At 47.7% G+C, this 19,486-nt stretch overlaps 1 protein-coding gene across 4 annotated transcripts in view; it reads right to left on the reverse strand.

Moving 5' to 3' along the window:
- CCDC9B (coiled-coil domain containing 9B) overlaps positions 1-19,486 on the reverse strand; it is a 102,806-nt gene that overhangs the window by 8,769 nt on the left and 74,551 nt on the right. For all 4 annotated transcript variants that reach the window (XM_045016542.1, XM_045016544.1, XM_045016545.1 and 1 more), the window contains exons 11-12: positions 8,789-8,846; positions 7,661-8,448 (exon numbers count right to left, since the gene is read on the reverse strand). In XM_045016542.1, the coding sequence (XP_044872477.1) occupies positions 7,663-8,448; positions 8,789-8,846 (844 nt within the window). In that variant the 3' untranslated portion in view covers positions 7,661-7,662. The remainder of the gene's footprint in view (positions 1-7,660; positions 8,449-8,788; positions 8,847-19,486) is intronic.

The raw sequence follows: 19,486 nt of genomic DNA on the forward strand, positions 1-19,486 counted from the left end.
GGGGCGGCTCTAGGATTTCCGCCGCCCCAAGCAGGGCGGCACGCCGTGGGGGGCGCTCTGCCGGTCGCCAGTCCCGCGGCGCCGGTGGACCTCCCGCAGGCATCCCTGCGGATGCTCCACCGGAGCCGCGGGACCAGCGGCCCCTCCGCAGGCACGTCTGCGGGAGGTCCAGTGGCGCCGCGGGACCAGCAGACCTTCCGCAGGCATGCCTGCGGGAGGTCTGCTGGAGCCGCCTGCCGCCCTCCCGCGGGACGCTGCCCCAAGCGCGCGCTTGGCGCGCTGGGGTCTGGAGCCGGCCCTGCTCCCAACCGCCCCAGAGAGGGACGAGCCCTTACGGACGCCAAAGTGGGCAGAGTCACTGGAGCCTGCGCCCGTCCCCCAGAGGTCAAGGCGCAGGGCAGGAAGTATAAAAGCCCAGTCCCAGGGCTCGGAAGCGGGCTGGCTGCTGGAGAGGCCAGATGCTGATGCCCCAGGTCCCACTGGGGAGACTCCCGCCACCTGTGACCGACCCGAGGACTGGCCATACCTGCGGAGGCTGGACGTTGACCTGACGCCGGAAAAGCCAGTAAGCCGACCAGTACAAAGGGACCCAGAGGAGCTGCCCAGTTTACCCCTCGCTCAGTATCCCGAGGAGCCCATGGTGCTAGACACCGTGGAAGACGCTGCTGAGACGCAGGTACAGGTAGAGAGGGAGGTCGGAAGTAGCCCGGGGGCAGCTGACCCTAGTCTGGCTGCAGCACACCCAGAGCCAATGTCAGTGTGTTGCGGCCAGGATCCCCACTGACACAGCAGCAGGCTGCCTGCTGCTGTTAGGGCCCCGGGCTGGGACGCAGAGGAGTGGGTGGGCCTGTGTCCCCCCTGACACCCCACTCATGGGTGGCAGTCTCCCCCTCACCCCGACGCTCAGGACCTAGGGCCTGGGCTTAATATTGAACTGTTCGCTCAGCCCCTGCCTGAGGGTCTGAGCCCCGAACTGTTGTTTGCTGCCCCGCCCTGACCAAGGGCCTGGGCTTATATACTGAGCTACTTTGCTCAGCCCCTGCCTGAGGGCCTGAGCTCCTGACTGTTTCCTGCCTCACCAGGCTAACTCGCCAGCTCACCGGACTCGTGTAGTGAGGCGGCCTGGGCCGGCTCCCAGTCACCCCAGGGAGGGGCGACCCCAACAGCGGACGTCTACAATCAGCTATTGAGTTTTGGTGCCCTACCAGAGACAACCTTAAAGAGCACTGATTTTTTTCAGAGGGTGGCTTCTTAGCATGTTCAGAAAATCAGTCCCCTTTAAAGGTGTCTCAAACTGAGGATCCAGAATCCCTAGTCAGTATTGAAAATCTTGGGCCATATTCCGATGTAAAAGGAGCCACATTATCTTGGCATATCTGTTAATAGCATTTTAAATATCATTGACCAAGGTACCAATGATATGAAGTCCCTAGAAGGGAAAGATGTCACAGAAACTAAAGTTTTTTATAGCCGAGTACCCATGGTAATAACATTTTGTAATTGCCCGAGTATGTGACAGATAAAATGCAAAAATCCTTGGAGTTTTTGCATTTGGTTACAAATTGGAAACAGGCCCATTCCTGCAGGAAATTTGGATGAGGCATGTGATTGTTGGAGCAAAAGCAAGGCTATTTTCCAACAAATAATGGGTCCGTTTTCAAGCAAAACTGGGCCAAAACCTGACCTGAGCAAAACCTGACCAGTTTGTTCACTGCACAAGGCTTTGCACTGAAAACACGCAAAATGTCCGTTCTTTTTAAAGGCAAAAAGAATCCTGTTGTGCAACCTGCTAATCAGGGAAAGCCTGGGGTATGCTGCTTGTGTGAAACAACAGAACTTTGCCCAAACTCCTGTGGAAATAAAATTGAATTTTGCAGAGCTTTGTGTAATGTGGTCTAGCAAATCATTTGTGTACAGACCACCGAAAAACAGAGGCTGGGGGAGCAGGGAAGCTACTGCAACCAGCCCATGATTGTTCTAAGGATGCCAGGGCTGTCATTGCTCTGCATGTCATTACCATGTTGATATAGGGACTTTGAAAGCAACAGCTGGAGTAGAACTGAAACCTTCTTGCTCCAAATGCATAGACTGCTGACCATTTGAGTTAAGACTTGTTTTTAAACTCTTAGCAGCATCTGTATTAGGATATGCAGAGAAATAATTCTGATTCTGCTGATTTAGATGTTAGAAATACATACTGGCTGGCTCATTACATCTCTCTCCCTGCAAGATTTGTTACTGATGATTCAGAGCTGGGAAACAGAGTTAAAGGCAGAACTTTTTCTCTCTGGCTTCTGTGCTTTCCCCACCCTAAATAAACCATGGCAAAATATCACACCACCTGCAAATGGGAAATCTGTCCCTGACAGGGGAACTACATTCATGGATGCTGGGGCAAAGACAGAGCAATGTGTGCTGAGGCTCACTAGTGACATGTGACTAGTCTGAGGTGTCCCTATCACAGGTCTATTAAGTCACTAAAGAAGTACAATCAAGCAATTGTCAATTCCAAGCAATCAAAAATAATTTAGTTAAACACTGTTTTAATTTAAAAGATAAAAACAAATAACCTGTGCTAAGGAACACTGGGATTGCCATATGGGCTCAGACCTGTGCCCCCTCCAGTCAGGCATCCTGTCTCTGACGGCACCCACTGCCGGATGCTCCGGGCTAGGGGCAAGAAACTCCATACTGGACAACTATTGAATAATTTGCAAAGAGGGGAAGTTTCTTCATGACTCTGCAGTGAGTTAGTGATAGGCTCATGCCCTGAAACGTGAGGGTTTATGCTCCTGATTTTAAGACCTTGTATTTCCATCTTGTCTGAGATGACTGTGAGTGTTCCTGTTATGCATATAAATGTCTTATCCTTTTCTGAGCCGTACTTGGCTCTTGCCATCAAGAGTTCCAGAGTCAATTATGCACCGCATTAAAATGTCCCTTTACCCCTTCTAAATATGCAGGGAGAAATCCTGGCCCTTCTGAAGTCTGTGGTAGGTTTGCTATTGACTTCAGTGGAGCCAGGATTTCATCTGTTGTCTTTTGAAAGTCCCCTTGTTCTCTCTACTATCCAGGCCCTTCATTCCTACTCCTGGGCATTCCCTCTACTCTGCAGTTGAGGAGGTGGGACTAAACCTGTCAGTCACCAAGCAAGAGGTTTAATTCCCTATCAGGAAAACCAGCCCCATTCTTGCTGCCCACTGAAGTGGCACAGTTTCCACACCTGCTACTTCCTCCTCTACAGAGCACAGGAAAAGCCTATTTAAAACTCATGTGCTGGCTGTCCACAGAGCTGTTGAGATCTATCTGGTGAGAATTCAAGCATGTAGAAAATCAAACACTCAGCTTGTCCTGCATCATTCAGCAGGAATTGGTTAAAACATTGTGTTTTAAAGAAGCAAAAGAGACAAAAGATTAAACTCTTGCAGGACAAATAAACTCATCCAACTAAGGCTTGATTGATCTCAGGCTGAGAAACTGTCTGGATCCTATAAGAAAGTGTACAATGTCACACTCACGTTAGCCAGGCACTACAAGCTAGATGAATGGACCTTGGTGGAGTCAGCCTTTGGGAGGAGAGAACTGTGTGCTGTGAAACCCCAACAAGCCATTAAACAAAACGGCCTTCCTATAAACAGTTGTGTAAGGCCAACCCCTTGGGGTGTCACTGATGTTCAAGTCCCAATAGTAGAAATGGCAAGCCTGGATGAGAGAAAGATACACTGCAACTCGACACCTGATCTCTCTTCTTTGTGTATCCAAGCTCAGCATTCCAATCTGGCAATTAATTAGATTTATGGAGTTCAATGACAAATTGTTTTATATGTGTCAGGTGACTCTGGTTCAGAGGAAGCGAGTTTAGTATTCTCGATTAAAATCACACCTCTGATTTGTATAATGGCAATATGTTATTTTCAGTGTTATTCTCTATCACACTGGTTATGATCCAAATGTTTTGCTTCCTTTTCTGACTGCACTGAGGAGAGATTTTTATAGAGCTACATGCAATGATACTTGGGTCTTTTCCCTGAATGGTTACAGTTAATTTAGAACCTAGCAATGTGTAGTTGTACTTCAAATTGTTACTTCAAATGTGCATTGCCCTGAATTTGTCAACACTGAATGTCTCCTGCCATTGTGCTGCCAGGTCTCCTATCTTTGTTAGGCCCCTCTGAAATTACTTAGTCTTCCTAAGCCTTGAATAACCTAAATAACTTTGTGTTGTGCAAATAGTGCCACATCACTACATTTGCCTGTGTCCAAATCATAAACATATTATGTATATCGAACAATACTTTTCTTATGTCCCAGTTCAGCAAAGCACGTAAGTACGTGATTAAATATTTGCTTAAGTCCCACTGATTTCCCATTGACTTCAGTCAGACTTAATGAGGTGCTTAACTTTAAACGTGCTTAAGTACTTTGCCAAAGAGGGATAGCATCAAGGATGTGTTAAGTGAATCTAGTGCTAACCAGTTGCCTTGGAAAAAAATAGATATTTCCCACTATTTGTTTCCTCTTTGCCAGTGTCTAATCCATGAATGTACTTTTTCTCACCCCATGGCAACTTAGTTTCCTTAATAACCTCTTGCGTAGGACTTTGTGCAAGACTTCTGAAAGGCTGAATAAAGTATGTCAGCTGCTTCCCCTTTATCTACTGAGCCATGCTGGTTTATGTTTCTCATGTCATGTACACCTAGATGTTTTCTAAGTCTATTTTTAATGATTGTATCAACTAATTTGCCTTTCATATGGATTCCAAGGCCAGAAGGGACGATTGTGATCATCTACTCTGACCTTATGTATAACACAGACTGCAGAACTAAATATTTCCTTTTGAACTAGAGCATATCTGTTTAAAAAAAATAATCTAATCTTGACATGAAATTTGCTAGCAATGGAGAATCCACCATGACCCTCGGTAAATTGTTCCAAAGGTTAATTACCCTCACTGTTTTTTTAAAAAAAAGTACAGATTATTTCCAAACTGAATTTGTCTAACTTCAATATCCAGCCACTGGAGTTTGTTATACTTCTGTCTGCTAGCCCATTATCATATATTTGTTCCCCATGTAGGTACTCAGAGGCTGACCACTTCACCCCTTAACCTTCTCTTTGTCAAGCTAAATAGCTTGAGCTCCTTGTGTCTATGACAGGCTATGTTTTTGTCACGGATATTTTTAGTAAGTCACGGACAGGTCACGGGTAATATGAAAAATTCATGGAAGCCTATGACCTGTCCTTAACTTTTACTAAAAACACCCATGACAAAATGGGGGTAGCCTGGGCAGCTGGGGGAGAGGGGGACTGGGAGGTCCAGGGTTCCCTCTCCCATCCCCAGCTGCAGCTGGGAGCTGCTGGGGGTCCCCCCTGCCACTGAGCTCCGGGGCACCCTCTTGCTGCCCATGGCAGCAGGGATCTGAGTGTTGGGGATCTCTCTTGCTAGCCGCAGTAGTCAGGAGCTCTGTGGATTCCCCCTGCCACCCGCGGTGCATGGGAGCAGTGGGGATTCCCCCTGCCACTGGGTGCAGGAGGGGGTTCTGGGCTGGAGCAGGAGTTGGGGTGCAGGCTCTAGCTGGGGTGCAGGCTCTGGGGTGGGGCTGCAGGTGAGAGGTTTGGGGTGCAGGAGGGTGCTCTGGGCTGGGATTGAGGGCTTCAGAGGGTGGGAGGGGGATCTGGGCTGGGACAGGGAGTTGTGGTGTGGGGAGAGGCTCAGTGGTGCAGACTCCGAGCGGCACTTACCTCAAGCGTCTCCAGAAGCAGCGGCATGTCCCTACTCCAGCTCCTACCATGGAGGCATGGCTAGGCACCTCTGCACGCTGCTCCGTCCTCAAGCACTGCCCCTGCAGCTCCCATTGAAGCACCGGAGGGGGCCATTGGAGTATGTAGGAGCCAGAGTGGGGCCATGCCGTGGCTTCCAGGAGCCTCGTGGAGCGGCCCCCAGCCCTGCGCCCTGGCTGGAGCGCCAAAGCAGGGCCATGCTGCCGCTTCCGGGAGCCACATGGTACTGCCCCTGACCCTGTGCCCCAGCTGGAGCACTGGAGCGGGGCAAGCCCCAGATCCCGCACCCCAGGGTTGTAGTTTGCCCACCCCTGGGCTAAAAGTTATAAGGGAAGTCCTCTTCCTCCCATACCCAGCGGTTTTGTGTGGCACTAGACAGCCTCTAAGCATGACTACCGATCAAGCCCTACATGTGACTTAGGTGGCCCCAGTTCATGAATCACAAGCAGAGATAGGCACCTCCCTGGAGTCTGGAGAAAGCTGAGAGCAGGATGGGACTTGGCACGCACCCGCCTCATCTACATCTTCTGTTGGCTAGTTTAGGTGTCCCCCTGCCCAGCATGCTGGCTTTGTGGGTCTCACTGTAAGGCATCTCTCTCTCGTTAGGCATTGTATACGGAGCCTAGGTGCTTAACTCGGGCTCTGTGGATCACACTGTTATTCCAGTGACTTTCCAGACACATAAAAGTTGGGTGTTGTGGATTGGGGCTTCAGGCTTAGGCCCTAATTTATCAGTTTGTTTTAGCACCTTCTCTGTTGACACACCAATCTATGACAATGCCTCATCCTTATTACCTGAAAAGAGCAGATCTCCCCTGACAGCCTTTGTGGTGAATACTGATGCAAATAAATCATTTTGCTTCTATGCAATATCCTTTTCCTCTCTATCTGCTCCCTTCACTCCCTGGTAGTCCTGGGGACCCACTGAATCTCTCACAGGCTTCCTGCTTCTGAGCTACTGAAGGAATTTCTTATTATTTTGTTTTATGTCTTTAGCTTTTCAAATTCCCTCTAAGCCATTCCTCCTAATTTACATCTTGTTTTTGCCTGCCACAGTTTATATTCTTTTCGACTGTCATCACTTGAGTGGGATTTCAATTTTTTTTGGAAGATGCATAGTTGACTTAACTAATATCCTGAGCTTTTCAATTTAACCAGAGTGGATTTTTTCTGCCTTCTGTTTCAATTAAAAGGTCTCTGGAGAAGGAACGTTGTCATCCTTTATGTTTGTAAAGTGCCATATACATTAGTGTTGCCATATAAATAATTTTATTAGGCGTTTGTTTGCACTTCATGCGCTGGGGAGAGAATCACATGATCCTCCTGATCCTCTAGCCTGATGTTCAAACTATTGCAGACAAGAGGGGCCTATAATACGAAGAAAGATGTTGTTGGAATGGCACTCAATAGGCCACTAATTTTTCTACCTGTGATCGCTGCATAGTCAGAAGGAAAGGTCCACGCAAGGGGTTGCCACTTAGTCTCTGAAATTCCAGGAAGATCTGAAACAAGTAGCCAATCTCAAAGTCTGAGCCCCCTGAATTGTTGAATACTACATGCCACCAGCAGGAAACAGCCATGGGGAAACCTTCTAAGGTTTCTCTCTTCACTGTATTCCAGGGGCAAGTAATTGTGGTGTGGAGATTTAGATTTTCACAGTTGATTCATGTAATTTGGAACCATGAGGATGAGACAAATTGGGTGCAGATACTGTCTACTCAGTGTTAAAATTCATGAGCATATTTGGGCAAATATTTAGTAAATTGCCCTGCTGACCCAAAAAAAGGCTGAGCTGTGGACCTGTCTCAAGTCTGCACTCAATTAAGTGCACCTGGGATTATTAAAATACCTCAGAGTGAGCTATGGACCGTGCACTCACCTTCAATCTCTTGCAATCCAGTGTATTCTCCTTGAGTTCTGACCGTCCCCACTGTTTTTATAACTGCACTTCTCAGGCTGGTCACCTTTCCTGTTCTGTGAGACCCCAATCTTGTCTGAGATGTCTTTCCTTGGGGATGCAGGATCCCCTCTGTGTTCAAGGCATGTGGCTACCTTGCCTCCTTTCAGTGTGACTTTTTGCCCCTCAGAACCAGTGTATTGGGACACCTCAGCCACTCTCCTCAGTGATAGTCCTTTGGCTCCATCACATCTACCACGTGCTGCCTCTTCCAGGTTTCCGCTGAAGCTTTCTGAAGAGTCCTCAATGGGTTCTCTTTCTGACAGAGCATTTTTCTCTAACCCATTTCCCAGGGGTGTTGACGTGCTTCCCTTACTGCCAGGGCCAGCAGCTTGCATAGTGCTTGTAGTGATGATTTGGGAAGTGCTGCTGTTCATGCAGCTGCCCTGCTGGGAGAGATTGGTAGTGCTAGGCTTCTCAGTGTTAGCTTCCAGAATTCTTTCCTGACTTTGCTTGGATTCTGGCTCTGAGTCACTCACACTGGACACTGCCACTTCCTTGCTGAGGTACTTCCCTGCCTGCTGTTTCTCCCTCTGATTGTCCTGTGCAGACAGAACCTTCCCACCTCTCTCCCCTTGTGATGAGAAGAAACCAGGGTCTTGGGGCCTTTGCTGCTCCATGTTCACTTCCTGATCTGCCATGCAATTCTGTTCCGTCACCTCCCTGCCAGCTGGAACTTTGCTTTTCAGTGTGTCAGCACTGGTGGATCCCTGGAATGAGAAAAGAGAGAATGAGAACCATTTAGTTCGGTTTATTTAAAATATCAATATGCAATTATATTGAACTTCTCCTCTGAAGACATATGTTTCCCAAAGCTAAATAAGTATTATCCTGATTTTTCAGAGGGGGAAACTGAACCATAGAGAAGTATAAGGACTTATCCTAGGTCAAAGGTGGGAGAGGGGGAGGTCTGTGACTGAGTTAGATGTACATCCCAAGTCTCCTATCTCTCAGTTCTGTACTCTAACCAATAGATCCCAATTTACCTGAGACTGCAAGTTTTTATTCAAGACTAACTGCAAGAATTGAGCAGATTTTCTTTAAACTCACCTGGTTATCAGGGTCATCCTTTAGAAAGGACATGTCTTCACCTTCCTTCGCATCCCATCTGTCAAAATAAAACACAGAATTTGGTTCTGTCAGCTCTTCAGATGACAAAGCACCACTCCCATCCTGGGGCATAGACAGGAATCCCTACAGAGTCAATAAGTGGCCAAAAGGATGAACTGCTGGGTGATACAAAGTGCTCCTGAGCCAGGGAACAAGATACATAGACTGGAAGCTGAATGAACTTAGCTCTATGGCAGGGAAGAGCAAGAGCCACTCATCCGGTGGATTCATTTATTAAATAAAATGCCACAGAGTAGGACTTTACAGTGCTTCCTGGTTACCTTTGTTGAGTCAATACAGGAGGTGTTTCAGAACCTTTCTAGAGGATTGAGATGCTGACTTCCTTCTGTTGGCTCACTTCTAAATTCATAGCACAGGAGAAAACTGACTCATAAGACTTTGCTTCCAAGGAAATAGTAGGGGTGGGCCTCGACTAACTACAGAACGTGTCGATCTTTTGTCCTCATAATTCCTGATCATACATAGAGCATGTGATACATGACCAGGCAGCTCTTCAACCTACTGCTTGCACACAGAAGTGGTTTTTTTTTTGTTATGGCAAGGAAAGGAGGACATTTCCCCTTCCTTCTATCCTAGAGGAACCCCCCCCACACACACACACTTTACATCCTCCTTCTCCCTCCCAAACGCTTCTTGCTGTACTAGTGCTTTGGCAGGCTTGGACACAGATCCAAGGCCCATTCGGTCTCGGAGTTTATTGTGCTGATTGGGGCACAAACTTTTTCCTGCCTTAACATTCCTACCTGCCACCCAACCAGTCCCTCCTTCTTGATAAGGCTATGTAGATACTCCATCAGTGTGATCCCAGTCCTCCCAGGAGGCATTGCACTATCCTAGTCTGTGATGGAAGAAAAGGGCTCCTTACCCGCAGTGTGCTTCTACTGCAATGGTTCAAATTGCTAATCTGGATTTGTGTGATGGGGCATACAGGCCCCGCACTGGCAAGGAGAAGGTTAATGAGAGCCTTTGGAGGAAATTGACTCCATCCTGCTACACGTAGGACAGATATCAGGAGTGGAGAGGGGAGCCTAAGGCAAGCCAGGAAGGAGAGCGGAGCTCTGCTTCTCCCTCAGTGAGAGAAGCCTGGTTTCAGCCAGGATTGGACAAGCCTCCCAGTGGCGGGATCACTGGGCCCCGGGAGACTGACAAAAAGCACTGGCTGCATGAAGACAGGCCCAGAGTAGGCAGGTGAGGTCTTGCCTGAAGACTCATTGGATGACCTTGTTTTGAGCTTGTAGCATTCCTTTATTTTTGGACTTTAATACCCCTCAGGGCCTGGGACTCAAGTGGGTCTTAGCCAGGGGACTAAAGCACCATTGCACTGGACCTGTGAGAGGCGGCAACCAACTGAGACCCCATGACAGGGTGAGTAGGGCTCTGTTGGGCCACATGGAGGTGAACCTTGTCATAACTTGCAAATCTTATGTCTACAAAATACCTGAGTCCAGGTGGCCTGAGGAACAGAACACTGGATTTGGGACTCAGACTCTCATTCCATCCAAACACCGCACTCCCACCCCAGATATAACTCAGATGTAACTCAGAGATCTGGTCCAGACCACTAGGCCATCCCTTGGAGAATAACTATTTAGTAGAAAAGGAAAATGTGACTGGTCATCTGGCAAGGATGCAGACTGGCTATGGTACAAATCACTGTGGGAAAGCATCTTGATAAAGCAGATGATGAGGAATGGTGCAACTGTGAAATACTGATGTGGGGGGGTGGGGAACCAGCCATCTTCTAAAGTCACTAGCCCTTCTAGCAATTTTTCTTCTAAATAGGCTCAGATTCACTTGACTTGCTCCCATACTTGCTTGTATATTGATGTCACCTGCAAAGCACTTCTCCTGACAAGGAGGAACTCTTCTGAGGCCACTAAATCTAAACATTCTAATCTAATGAAATCATACAATCCAGTTTCCAGTACAGACACCTGTCATTAGACTAGACTAATCACATGTACCAGTTGTTTCTTCTGATGTCTGCCACTGTCTCAGCTTTACTGTACTAACACTGATGGGGCCCATATGTTTCAGAACTCTGCCAGCTACTACATATATGGAGGGAGAAGCCCAGATTACTCAGGGCTAGACCAAAGAATAAGGAGATATGCTTATGAAATAAGTGACATTGGCCTCTAGCATTCAAAAATAGGTAACATTTGTATGTGGTGAAAAGTCTAATTCTGTATTTCTAGAGAGCAAGTACGTACCCCCTTAATGAATCGTTTCAGACTAGACTGGGTGAAGTCCTACATATATATCAGAGGGAACTTTAGAGTAATTATCCTGCATCAGTTGGGGATGGACTAGAAAACCTACCATGTAGTCTTGGCTTTTATTTTCTAAGGTTTGCTGCTAGAGAGCAGCACAGCTTGGTATGTGGATAGTCTAGGCTTTCGATACCTGTAGAAATTAGTAGTTATTGCTGGAATTATTTGTTAATTTGGTTTCAATTTTTAATAGAAATGCAGGGTCTGCTGCCCCCTCCCCTCATTTAGAAAAAAGAGGGGAAGTATGCACACTGGCTTCATTCATCCCTGATGTAACTCTACTGAGGTCAATAAAGCCCCTAGCTGCTTGGTCTCTCTTGATAAATTTGGGCCAAAATATGAAAACTTAAAAGGCATTTTTTTAGGACATGCAGAGTCCCAAATTTTCAAAAGTGCATGCGCACACTTATAGTGACTGTGTGTGCAGTCATGATAATTGTGTGAACAAATTATACTCAGGGACCCTGACCCTCAGTTAAACTAAAGCCACTTTGCAGTACTCTGGCAGCGTGAAGCATTGGCAAAGCCAGCATGGGATATTTGGGTGGGCCCTGACTTCGAGTGGGCGGGCAATTACCGGGGAGGAAAGAGGGGTGGCTGTGAGGGCAGGAGGGATGGGGGCCTGCCTCCTCCACCCCCTTCAGCTGGCCTTGCAGGGGGCGATAGATGGACCCTCTGGCCAGGGGCTCCCCAAGGCCTCGGATGCACACCCAGCTCTGGGAGGAGATGCTGCGCTCCTGGCTCCCTTCCAGGTCCCACCACCCGACACCGAGCCTGGCTCCCCCAGGCAGTGGGCCTATCTTTTTTGAAGATCTCCTCTATGGACGCCCGTTTGCTCGCCCTCCTCCCAGTGGTGGATTAGGTGGGAGCACGAGGGCTTGCTCCACTTTGCCCACCCGCCTGGCGCTCCATCTTGGGAGTGGGATCTGGACACAGGGGCTTGTTCCGCTCCGCCTGCCCGCCTGGTTCTCCAGCCGGAGCATGGGGTCGGGGCAAGCCCCTGTGCCTTGACCCCTCTCCCTGACTGGAGCACTGAGCGGGCAGAGCGGGACAAGCCCCCGCGCCCCAACCCCACTGCCTGGCAGGAGCACCGGGCAGCAGTGGTGCTGGAACACTTTAAATAGTGGGGGTGCTGAAAGCCAGCCCTCTTACCCCTTCCCTCCCAGAGCTGGGGCCGGGAGAAGAGCCGTGTCTCCAGCGGGGGGGGGGGGGGAACTAGACGGGGTAAGGGAGCCGATGCTGGGGCCACAGCTCGAGGTGGGTGTGGGGCTGGCAGCAGGGATCCCGGGAGCAGAGCTCCGCATAAAACCTGGGGGTGCTGCAGCACCCCCAGCACCCTTAGTTCCCGTGCCTATGCCAGGCAAGTGGGTGGAGTGGGGCAAGTGCTGGGGCCAGAGCAGAGCCAGGACTGGGGGGTGGGCTTGGATGCTAAGTGGGTGGGCCATGGCGTGAAGAGGCCTTAAAGTGGAAGTCAATTATATTTATATCCACTTTAAGGCATTCTTGCAGAACTAGAGTAGTAGAAAGTAGCCTTAATGTAAATGAGGACCAGAACTAAGCAGTCTCACAAGTTTGAGCCTAAAATGGTAGTTTAATTTCTCTCTTAGAGAGTCACAGCAGTAAAAACAATGACAAAGAAAATTTGTGTCAGTTATGTGAACCATGCGTCTGGCTGGATGTAAGCTTTCACTGACTACTTTTCTCTCATGCGTTTGCTATGCATGGCACCTACTTGTCATAATATTAGTGAAATGATCATAAAGTTACCATGGTGCAACCATAAAGGGTGGTTTCTCAGCAGCTATTGAGTTACTGTCCCAATGTGGATTTTGCTGAGATTAGGGCCTTGTCTACACTGCCACTTTACAGCGCTGCAACTCTCTCGCTCAGGGGTGTGAAAAAAACCCAACCCCTGAGCGCTGCAAGTTTCAGCGTTGTAAAGTGGCAGCGTTAGACAGTGCACAAGCACTGGGAGCCGCACTCCCAGCGCTGGTAGCTGCGCCCTTCATGGAGGTGGTTTTTTTTTTTACAGCACTGGGAAAGCTCTCTCCCAGCACTGGTGCCGCGACTACACAGCCACGTTAAAGTGCTGCCGTGGCAGCGCTTTAACGTTGCTAGTGAAGGCATACCCTAAATGTCACAGCACACAGATAGTAATGTGGCAATGCACTTAAAAGCACTGAATCTGATGCCTTAGATGGTTTTGAATCAGACTCTAATGGAATTAAGTGGGAAATGTAGATGCATCCAATTTTTCATCAGAGTTACACCCATCCTTTAAATAGTTGATTGTAAATTGAATCATCCAATACCACACTGAGAGGCCATTTGATCTAGTACTTAGCGCACAGGCCAGGGAATGCTAAGTACTGGATTCTAATACTAGCTCTCCCACTGGCTTGCTGTGTGGCCTCACATAAGTCCCTAAGGCACACATTTGAAAAAAACGACCTCTAATTTGGAAGCAGCTGTATAGGTAGCTTTCATCCCCATTTTATATATAGGGAAACCAAGGCAGTGAGATTAAAGACCAAATTTAAGTGTGACCTCTAGCTTTTGGTGGCCATCTTTGGACACCTGTGATCTGATTGTCAGAGGTGAACCCACAGTGTCCTCAGCATCTCTGAAAATCTGGCCTTAAGTTCTAAAGATGGCCACCAAAAACTGTAGGTAACCCTTGGAAACTTTGGTCTGTAACCTCTCTGCCTCAGTTTTCTGATCTATCAAACAGGGATAACAGCTCCTTACTTAGCTGCCTCCAAAAGGGGTATTTGTGCATATTCGGCCCTGTTTGTAAGCATTCCGTGCATTTAAAGCATGATATAGTCATTCTATTTTTTCATGCAAGCTGTAGCTCCCAACACTTCACAGAATAAGATAAGTTACAAGGGCTAATGCTGCTCTTAGTTGCACCCATGCAACCCTTGTGGCTTCGTTGGGACACTTTGGGCATAATAGAGACTAGAGTTTGGCCCTGCTAGCTAGTGGTAAATACTGAAAAATAGCAGCCCAAACAAAAAACAAAACAAAAAAAAATGGAGAAGTTTAGTCAAGGCATTTTTCAGCTGTGTTTTGAAATTAGATGAGACACTCAATAACAACTGACTGGTCCTGAAGAAAGACAATGCAGAGGAGAAGGCTCTTGCAGCACCAGAGCCATGAGTGTTTGGAGGGACAGAGAACAGGCCACCATGAGGTGAACAGAGAGCAGCAGGAGCAGTGAAGAGGGAACTGGAATTAGACAAGAGCCATGAGGTAGGATGAAGGGCTAAAAATAAGAAGCACAATTCTGAACTGCTCCTGAAATGAATAGAGACCCAGCGGAGCTAGCTGGGGTTGTGGTGATGTTTCAACAGACAAATCCTTTGATTCCACATCTTTAACATTCTCAGCTGGTAGGGCCAGATTAAGGTTATAAGGGGCCTAAGGCTAATGGGAGGGAAGGGCCTAAGTATGAATTATATACTGCAAAAAAATAATGAAGTCATCAAACATTTCTCTACATACATATTTACATATTATTTATTTATGTAAAATTAACAAGTTTATTCTACTCTCACTTCTTCAAACAGGTATTTCTGAGTAAGAGGTAGCACGAGGGATGCTCTGCTGTCCTTCTCTTAGGCCTCCTTCCTCCTAGGTAGTGGAGTGCTCATCTGTATGAGGATGAACACTGCAGCATTCCCCATCCTGCTTCCACCCTGAGCTCTCCACATGGCACAGTGCAAAGCCAAGCCCTGCAGGTGTTTTCCCCCAAGCTCTGGACTCCACACCACATACCCTATCTCACTCTGACTGCAGTCTGGGAGACAGCCAGCTTTTATTATGTACAAGAAAACCACTCAGGTGTAAAATCCACTGAAGCGGAGGCAGTAGTAGTGGGAAAATTACATTGGGTGGCATTGTATTTTAGGCTGTCTTGCTTTGACAGCTGCCTCCCAGTGTTGCCCTGGCTGAGGACAATGAATTACTGTTTTCACATTGAACCCAAATATTATTTGTGGGATGATAGCCAGTTTGTGTAGTTAATCTCCAATGATTCACCACATCAGCCCATTCTGTCACCAAGCTCTTCCACAAGTAGAATCATAGAATAGAATCATAGGATTGGAAAGGACCTCAAGAGGTCATCTAGTCCGGTCCCCTGCAGTCATGGCAGGACTAAGTATTATCTGTTCTAGAATGTGTGATTAGCAGCTCTGACATGATGTTTTTAATCATGAGTTCTGTGTGTACCAGCCCCCTACGGTTTGCATTTGTTTGCTTTAAGCTTTCTTTAAGAAAAAGGTAACAGCTAGAAGTGACGCAGATTTTTAGATAGTTGCCCAGTCATAATATTTAGCACTTATGTAGTATGTTAGCTCTGTGCAAACATTAAACAAACTTAATCTAAAGCCTTTTAGCTTTTGAATGACTAGGAGTTGACAAAAAAGAGCTATTCCCTGTTGTGTTCTCTGCCCCCGTGAACAAAAAGACTTCACTGAAAATCAGCATCTTAAAAGAACCATTAAGGCTCTTTCAAAAGAACAGTCCAACCAAGGCTGCTGTAGTGACACCCTTGTTACATCAGGTTTGGTGTTTGTTTAAGGCGGGTGTAGAATGAAGGGAAAGCTTCCTGTTTCATTTTCATGTGTAAATCAAGCAGACCTTGCTTATTTTTTTTCCTTAAAGTGCTCAGAGTTTAGGGGAGGAAAGTGAATGAGATTCTGCTTATACCAGGTGTGAAAAAGCAGAAGGGACCAAAATGTATTCTTGTGCAAAAATCTGTTCTCCCTGAAATCAATAAGGCTACACAAATGTAACTGTCAGCAGGAACTAGCCTGTGTTCTCATTCTCTTCTCGAATCACACACATCCCATGCTTACCCAACATTTTCCTCTTGGGAAAGAAATTAGTTTGAGTTGGCGCAGACAAATGAGGACTAATGTCAGGTTTATTTAGCGTTAAGCTTTTGGAATGAAACTCAAAAGAAATCAAATGTGAGGTACTTTTATGATGGATTGAACTGCAAATGGACCAAACATGCCTTTAGCTTATTCAGCCAGTCTTTCTATCATAGCCTGCTAAGAAGTGGATTTAAAATCCTTGAGGCTGAGGGGAGGGAGAAACCTACAACCTTGGGTGTTGAGCTTCCTCCAGTGCTTTTGCAACCCCTTAAAAAAGCTGCATTGGCCTGTGGAACTAGGCTGAGCATAAGGAAAGAACTTGGTTGCCTGTGCATCCCAGTACAGAAAAATACATCAAAGAAAACAATTGATTTCTTTGATTTTTAGTACAGTTCAATACAGTATTGAACACAGCGCGTCATAAATCTGAAGCCCCTCAATGGAAGATACTGTAACATTTAAAGTGCAGGTATCCAGAATGTCTGGAGCTGGATAGTGTGTGCAGGTGTTGTGCAAGTTTCCTACCCTACCACTCTGATACTGCCTCTTCCCCGCGCCACCCCCACAGCCAGGTACACATAGAAGATTACGGTGATAGGCACTAGGACCCAGGAGGCAGTGTCCTGGAGCTGCCTGCCAGCCTCAGTGGAGGAGAGGGACAGAGGGAGCCTCTTCCCTCCCTGACAGCTAAGCAGAGCTCCGGAGAAATAGGAGATGTGGGGAGCTGCGGGGTTGGGGGACGACGGGACACAATTCCTGCTCTGCTACACCCACAATTCCTGCTCTCGCTACACCCTCCTGTGGTAACTGGATTTTTAGTGTCCAGTCACCAGTGTTAACGGGATACCTGACAGTGTGTTCCTGCAACGCAGGGAGATGCAGACGGGAGGGAGTGGAAGCAGCAGGCTGCCAGCTGAGCTCCTTCCAAGCCACGGGCTGCTTTGCCTTTCCTGGTGGCAGGAGCACTTCCACAGGGCTGCATGAGCAAACTCACTCCCCCCACACTGCCCCATCCCAGCTGCACCTTCTGCCTGACCAGTGGGGCCTAAAAAATAGGAAGGCCTTAGGCTATAACCTTATTAGCCTAATGGTTAATCTGGCCCTACCAGCTGGAGGGTAGGGAATTGGTATCTATGCCACATGCTCCTGCTAGATGTTACAGTGGTCCCATTTTTTTAGCTTAAAACAAATCTCATTTTCTCTACCTTGTAGCTGATAAGCACGACAAAGAGTCCAGATTTACTGGAGCATTAAGTGAAAATGAAGAGATTGGGGGGAAGGGAAAAGAGCTGCAACGAGACAATAAGGATGAGAAAAAGGAAAAACAAACATAGTGATGTATTTGTGGGGATATCATCATGTAGGATCCAAATACCTTACATTGCCCTGAATGAGATCCTGATATACCTACAGGAGCCCTCATTTCCTCTCTGAGATGCACTAGAATGCGATCAAGCCACTACACCTGAGTCAGAGAAATGTACTTCCTCTCAAACCTGTTGTGAGAGAAGGAACAAGCTGTTAGAGGCTCTGAGGCTTGTTGGGACAGGGACTGCCACTACGTTCTGTGTCTGGATGGTACCTACTGTAATAAGATGAGGCCCTGAAACATAAACCCTTATCACAGGCCCGGTATGAGGCCTAAGGCCTGAACTAAAGTAATGGTCAAGACTTTGCTAACATAAAGCAAAGTTAAGCTGTGAGCCAGAGGCAGGCCCTGCTCACAGAAGCTGGCAAGGAAAGGGCTGATGCTGCAAAAAGAGACGTACCTAAAAGGTACTGGACACCAGATATCAGAACATTCGCATACTTGTACATTCCACACAGATAACAAGGAACAGGTTGACTCATCCCAATGACAGGGCCAGAAGGGTAATATGATGGATATAGTCAGGGCCGGCTCCAGGTTTTTTGCTGCCCCAAGCAAAAAAAAAAAAAAAGGGGGGGGGAGGGGTGCCGCCACTGAAGCAAAACAAAAAGCCAGCCCTGGATAGAGTTGTTTTGTTCGAACCAACATGTACAAAGTGAGAGGTGGCACCTTGCTAGGTAGAGGGGTTGCACCTCACTACGTCAGGAGTGATGTGTAACTTGTTTGGACCTGTGTATAAGAATGCACCCCTGGGGCGATGTCTCTGTCCGGCCTAGGGGGCAGTGGAAAGTCCCGCCACTGACTGAGCCGGTCCATTACCAGGGGGCACATATGTACTAACTAGCAGCACCTTGGATATCTAATCCGGGGAGCTAGAGACCGTGTTTCTCTTCAGCAATAAACCTGGCCCGGGTGCCTTTGTACTTTAACAGAGTCTGTGGTCACTGGGGGTTCTCTCGGGGTCTGCTGTGCCAGCTATCTGTGCAGAGCCGGGGCAGGACACAGAGGGAGCACACGCACGCAACCGACTGATATTAACATTGAATAGAGCAGAGCACCACACTGGTAGCATCTGACAACACCTACCACAATGGTGTCCTGGCCCATGACTAGGGATCCTAGCTTCTACGATAATACAAAAAAGGAATAATAATGACAGGCCAAATATACTCGTTGAAGCACATGCTTTGAACCCTTCATCAGAAGGTTGTAAAAAGCTGAGGTTTGGCGGCCCAAAAAGAAGGGTGGGGCAGAGGAACAAAGAAGGGTTTGTGGGGAATTCTATCTCCACAGGGAAGATCTTTTTGCTTTAAAACCTTCCCACAGAACCGGCTTGTTTTGATTCTGCCACTGATTGAGCTGAGTCTGTGGGTACGTCTTCACTACCGGCCGTATCGGCGGGTAGCAATCAATTTCTCGGGGATCGATATATCGTGTCTCATCTAGACGCGATATATCGATCCCCCAACGCGCTCCTGTCGACTCCGGAACTCCACCAACGCGAATGGCGGTAGCGGAGTCGACATGGGGAGCCGCGGACGTCGATCCCGCGCCGTGAGGACAGTAAGTTAAGTAATTCGATCTAAGGTACTTCGACTTCAGCTACGCTATTCACGTAGCTGAAGTTGCGTATCTTAGATCGATTTCCCCCCCCTCCCCCCCAGTGTAGACCAGCCCTAAGTGAATGTGCAAACTGGTTGAAGCCCAATGCTCAGGAATGACAAACTGCCGTTTCAATGCTCAGAAGGCCTGGGCTGCCGCGAAAGGAAGGCCCAGCAGTGTGCAGGCATCACACACCCACCAGTGACCACATCAGGTATAGCAGGAATAATTATTTCCTTAAGACCAAAGCAGTGGTAGTGGACTTCTAAAAAGCACAGCCAGACCATCATAGGAGATGTCCAAGGCACAAAGGATCTTAGCTTGTTTGGATCCCTGTTCATAAGTGGGGCTCTGGTAGCGCAAATTAACCTTATATTTTTACAAGCCTTTATAAAGTACCTGTCACTGGTACAACTTTACATAGTTAAGAATGGTACCATGCATCATGTCCCCAAAGCAGGGAGCATGGCCTCTGCAAAAACTGACC

This window comes from Mauremys mutica, chromosome 4 (assembly GCF_020497125.1).
Source record: "Mauremys mutica isolate MM-2020 ecotype Southern chromosome 4, ASM2049712v1, whole genome shotgun sequence".
Lineage (NCBI taxonomy): Eukaryota > Metazoa > Chordata > Testudines > Geoemydidae > Mauremys > Mauremys mutica.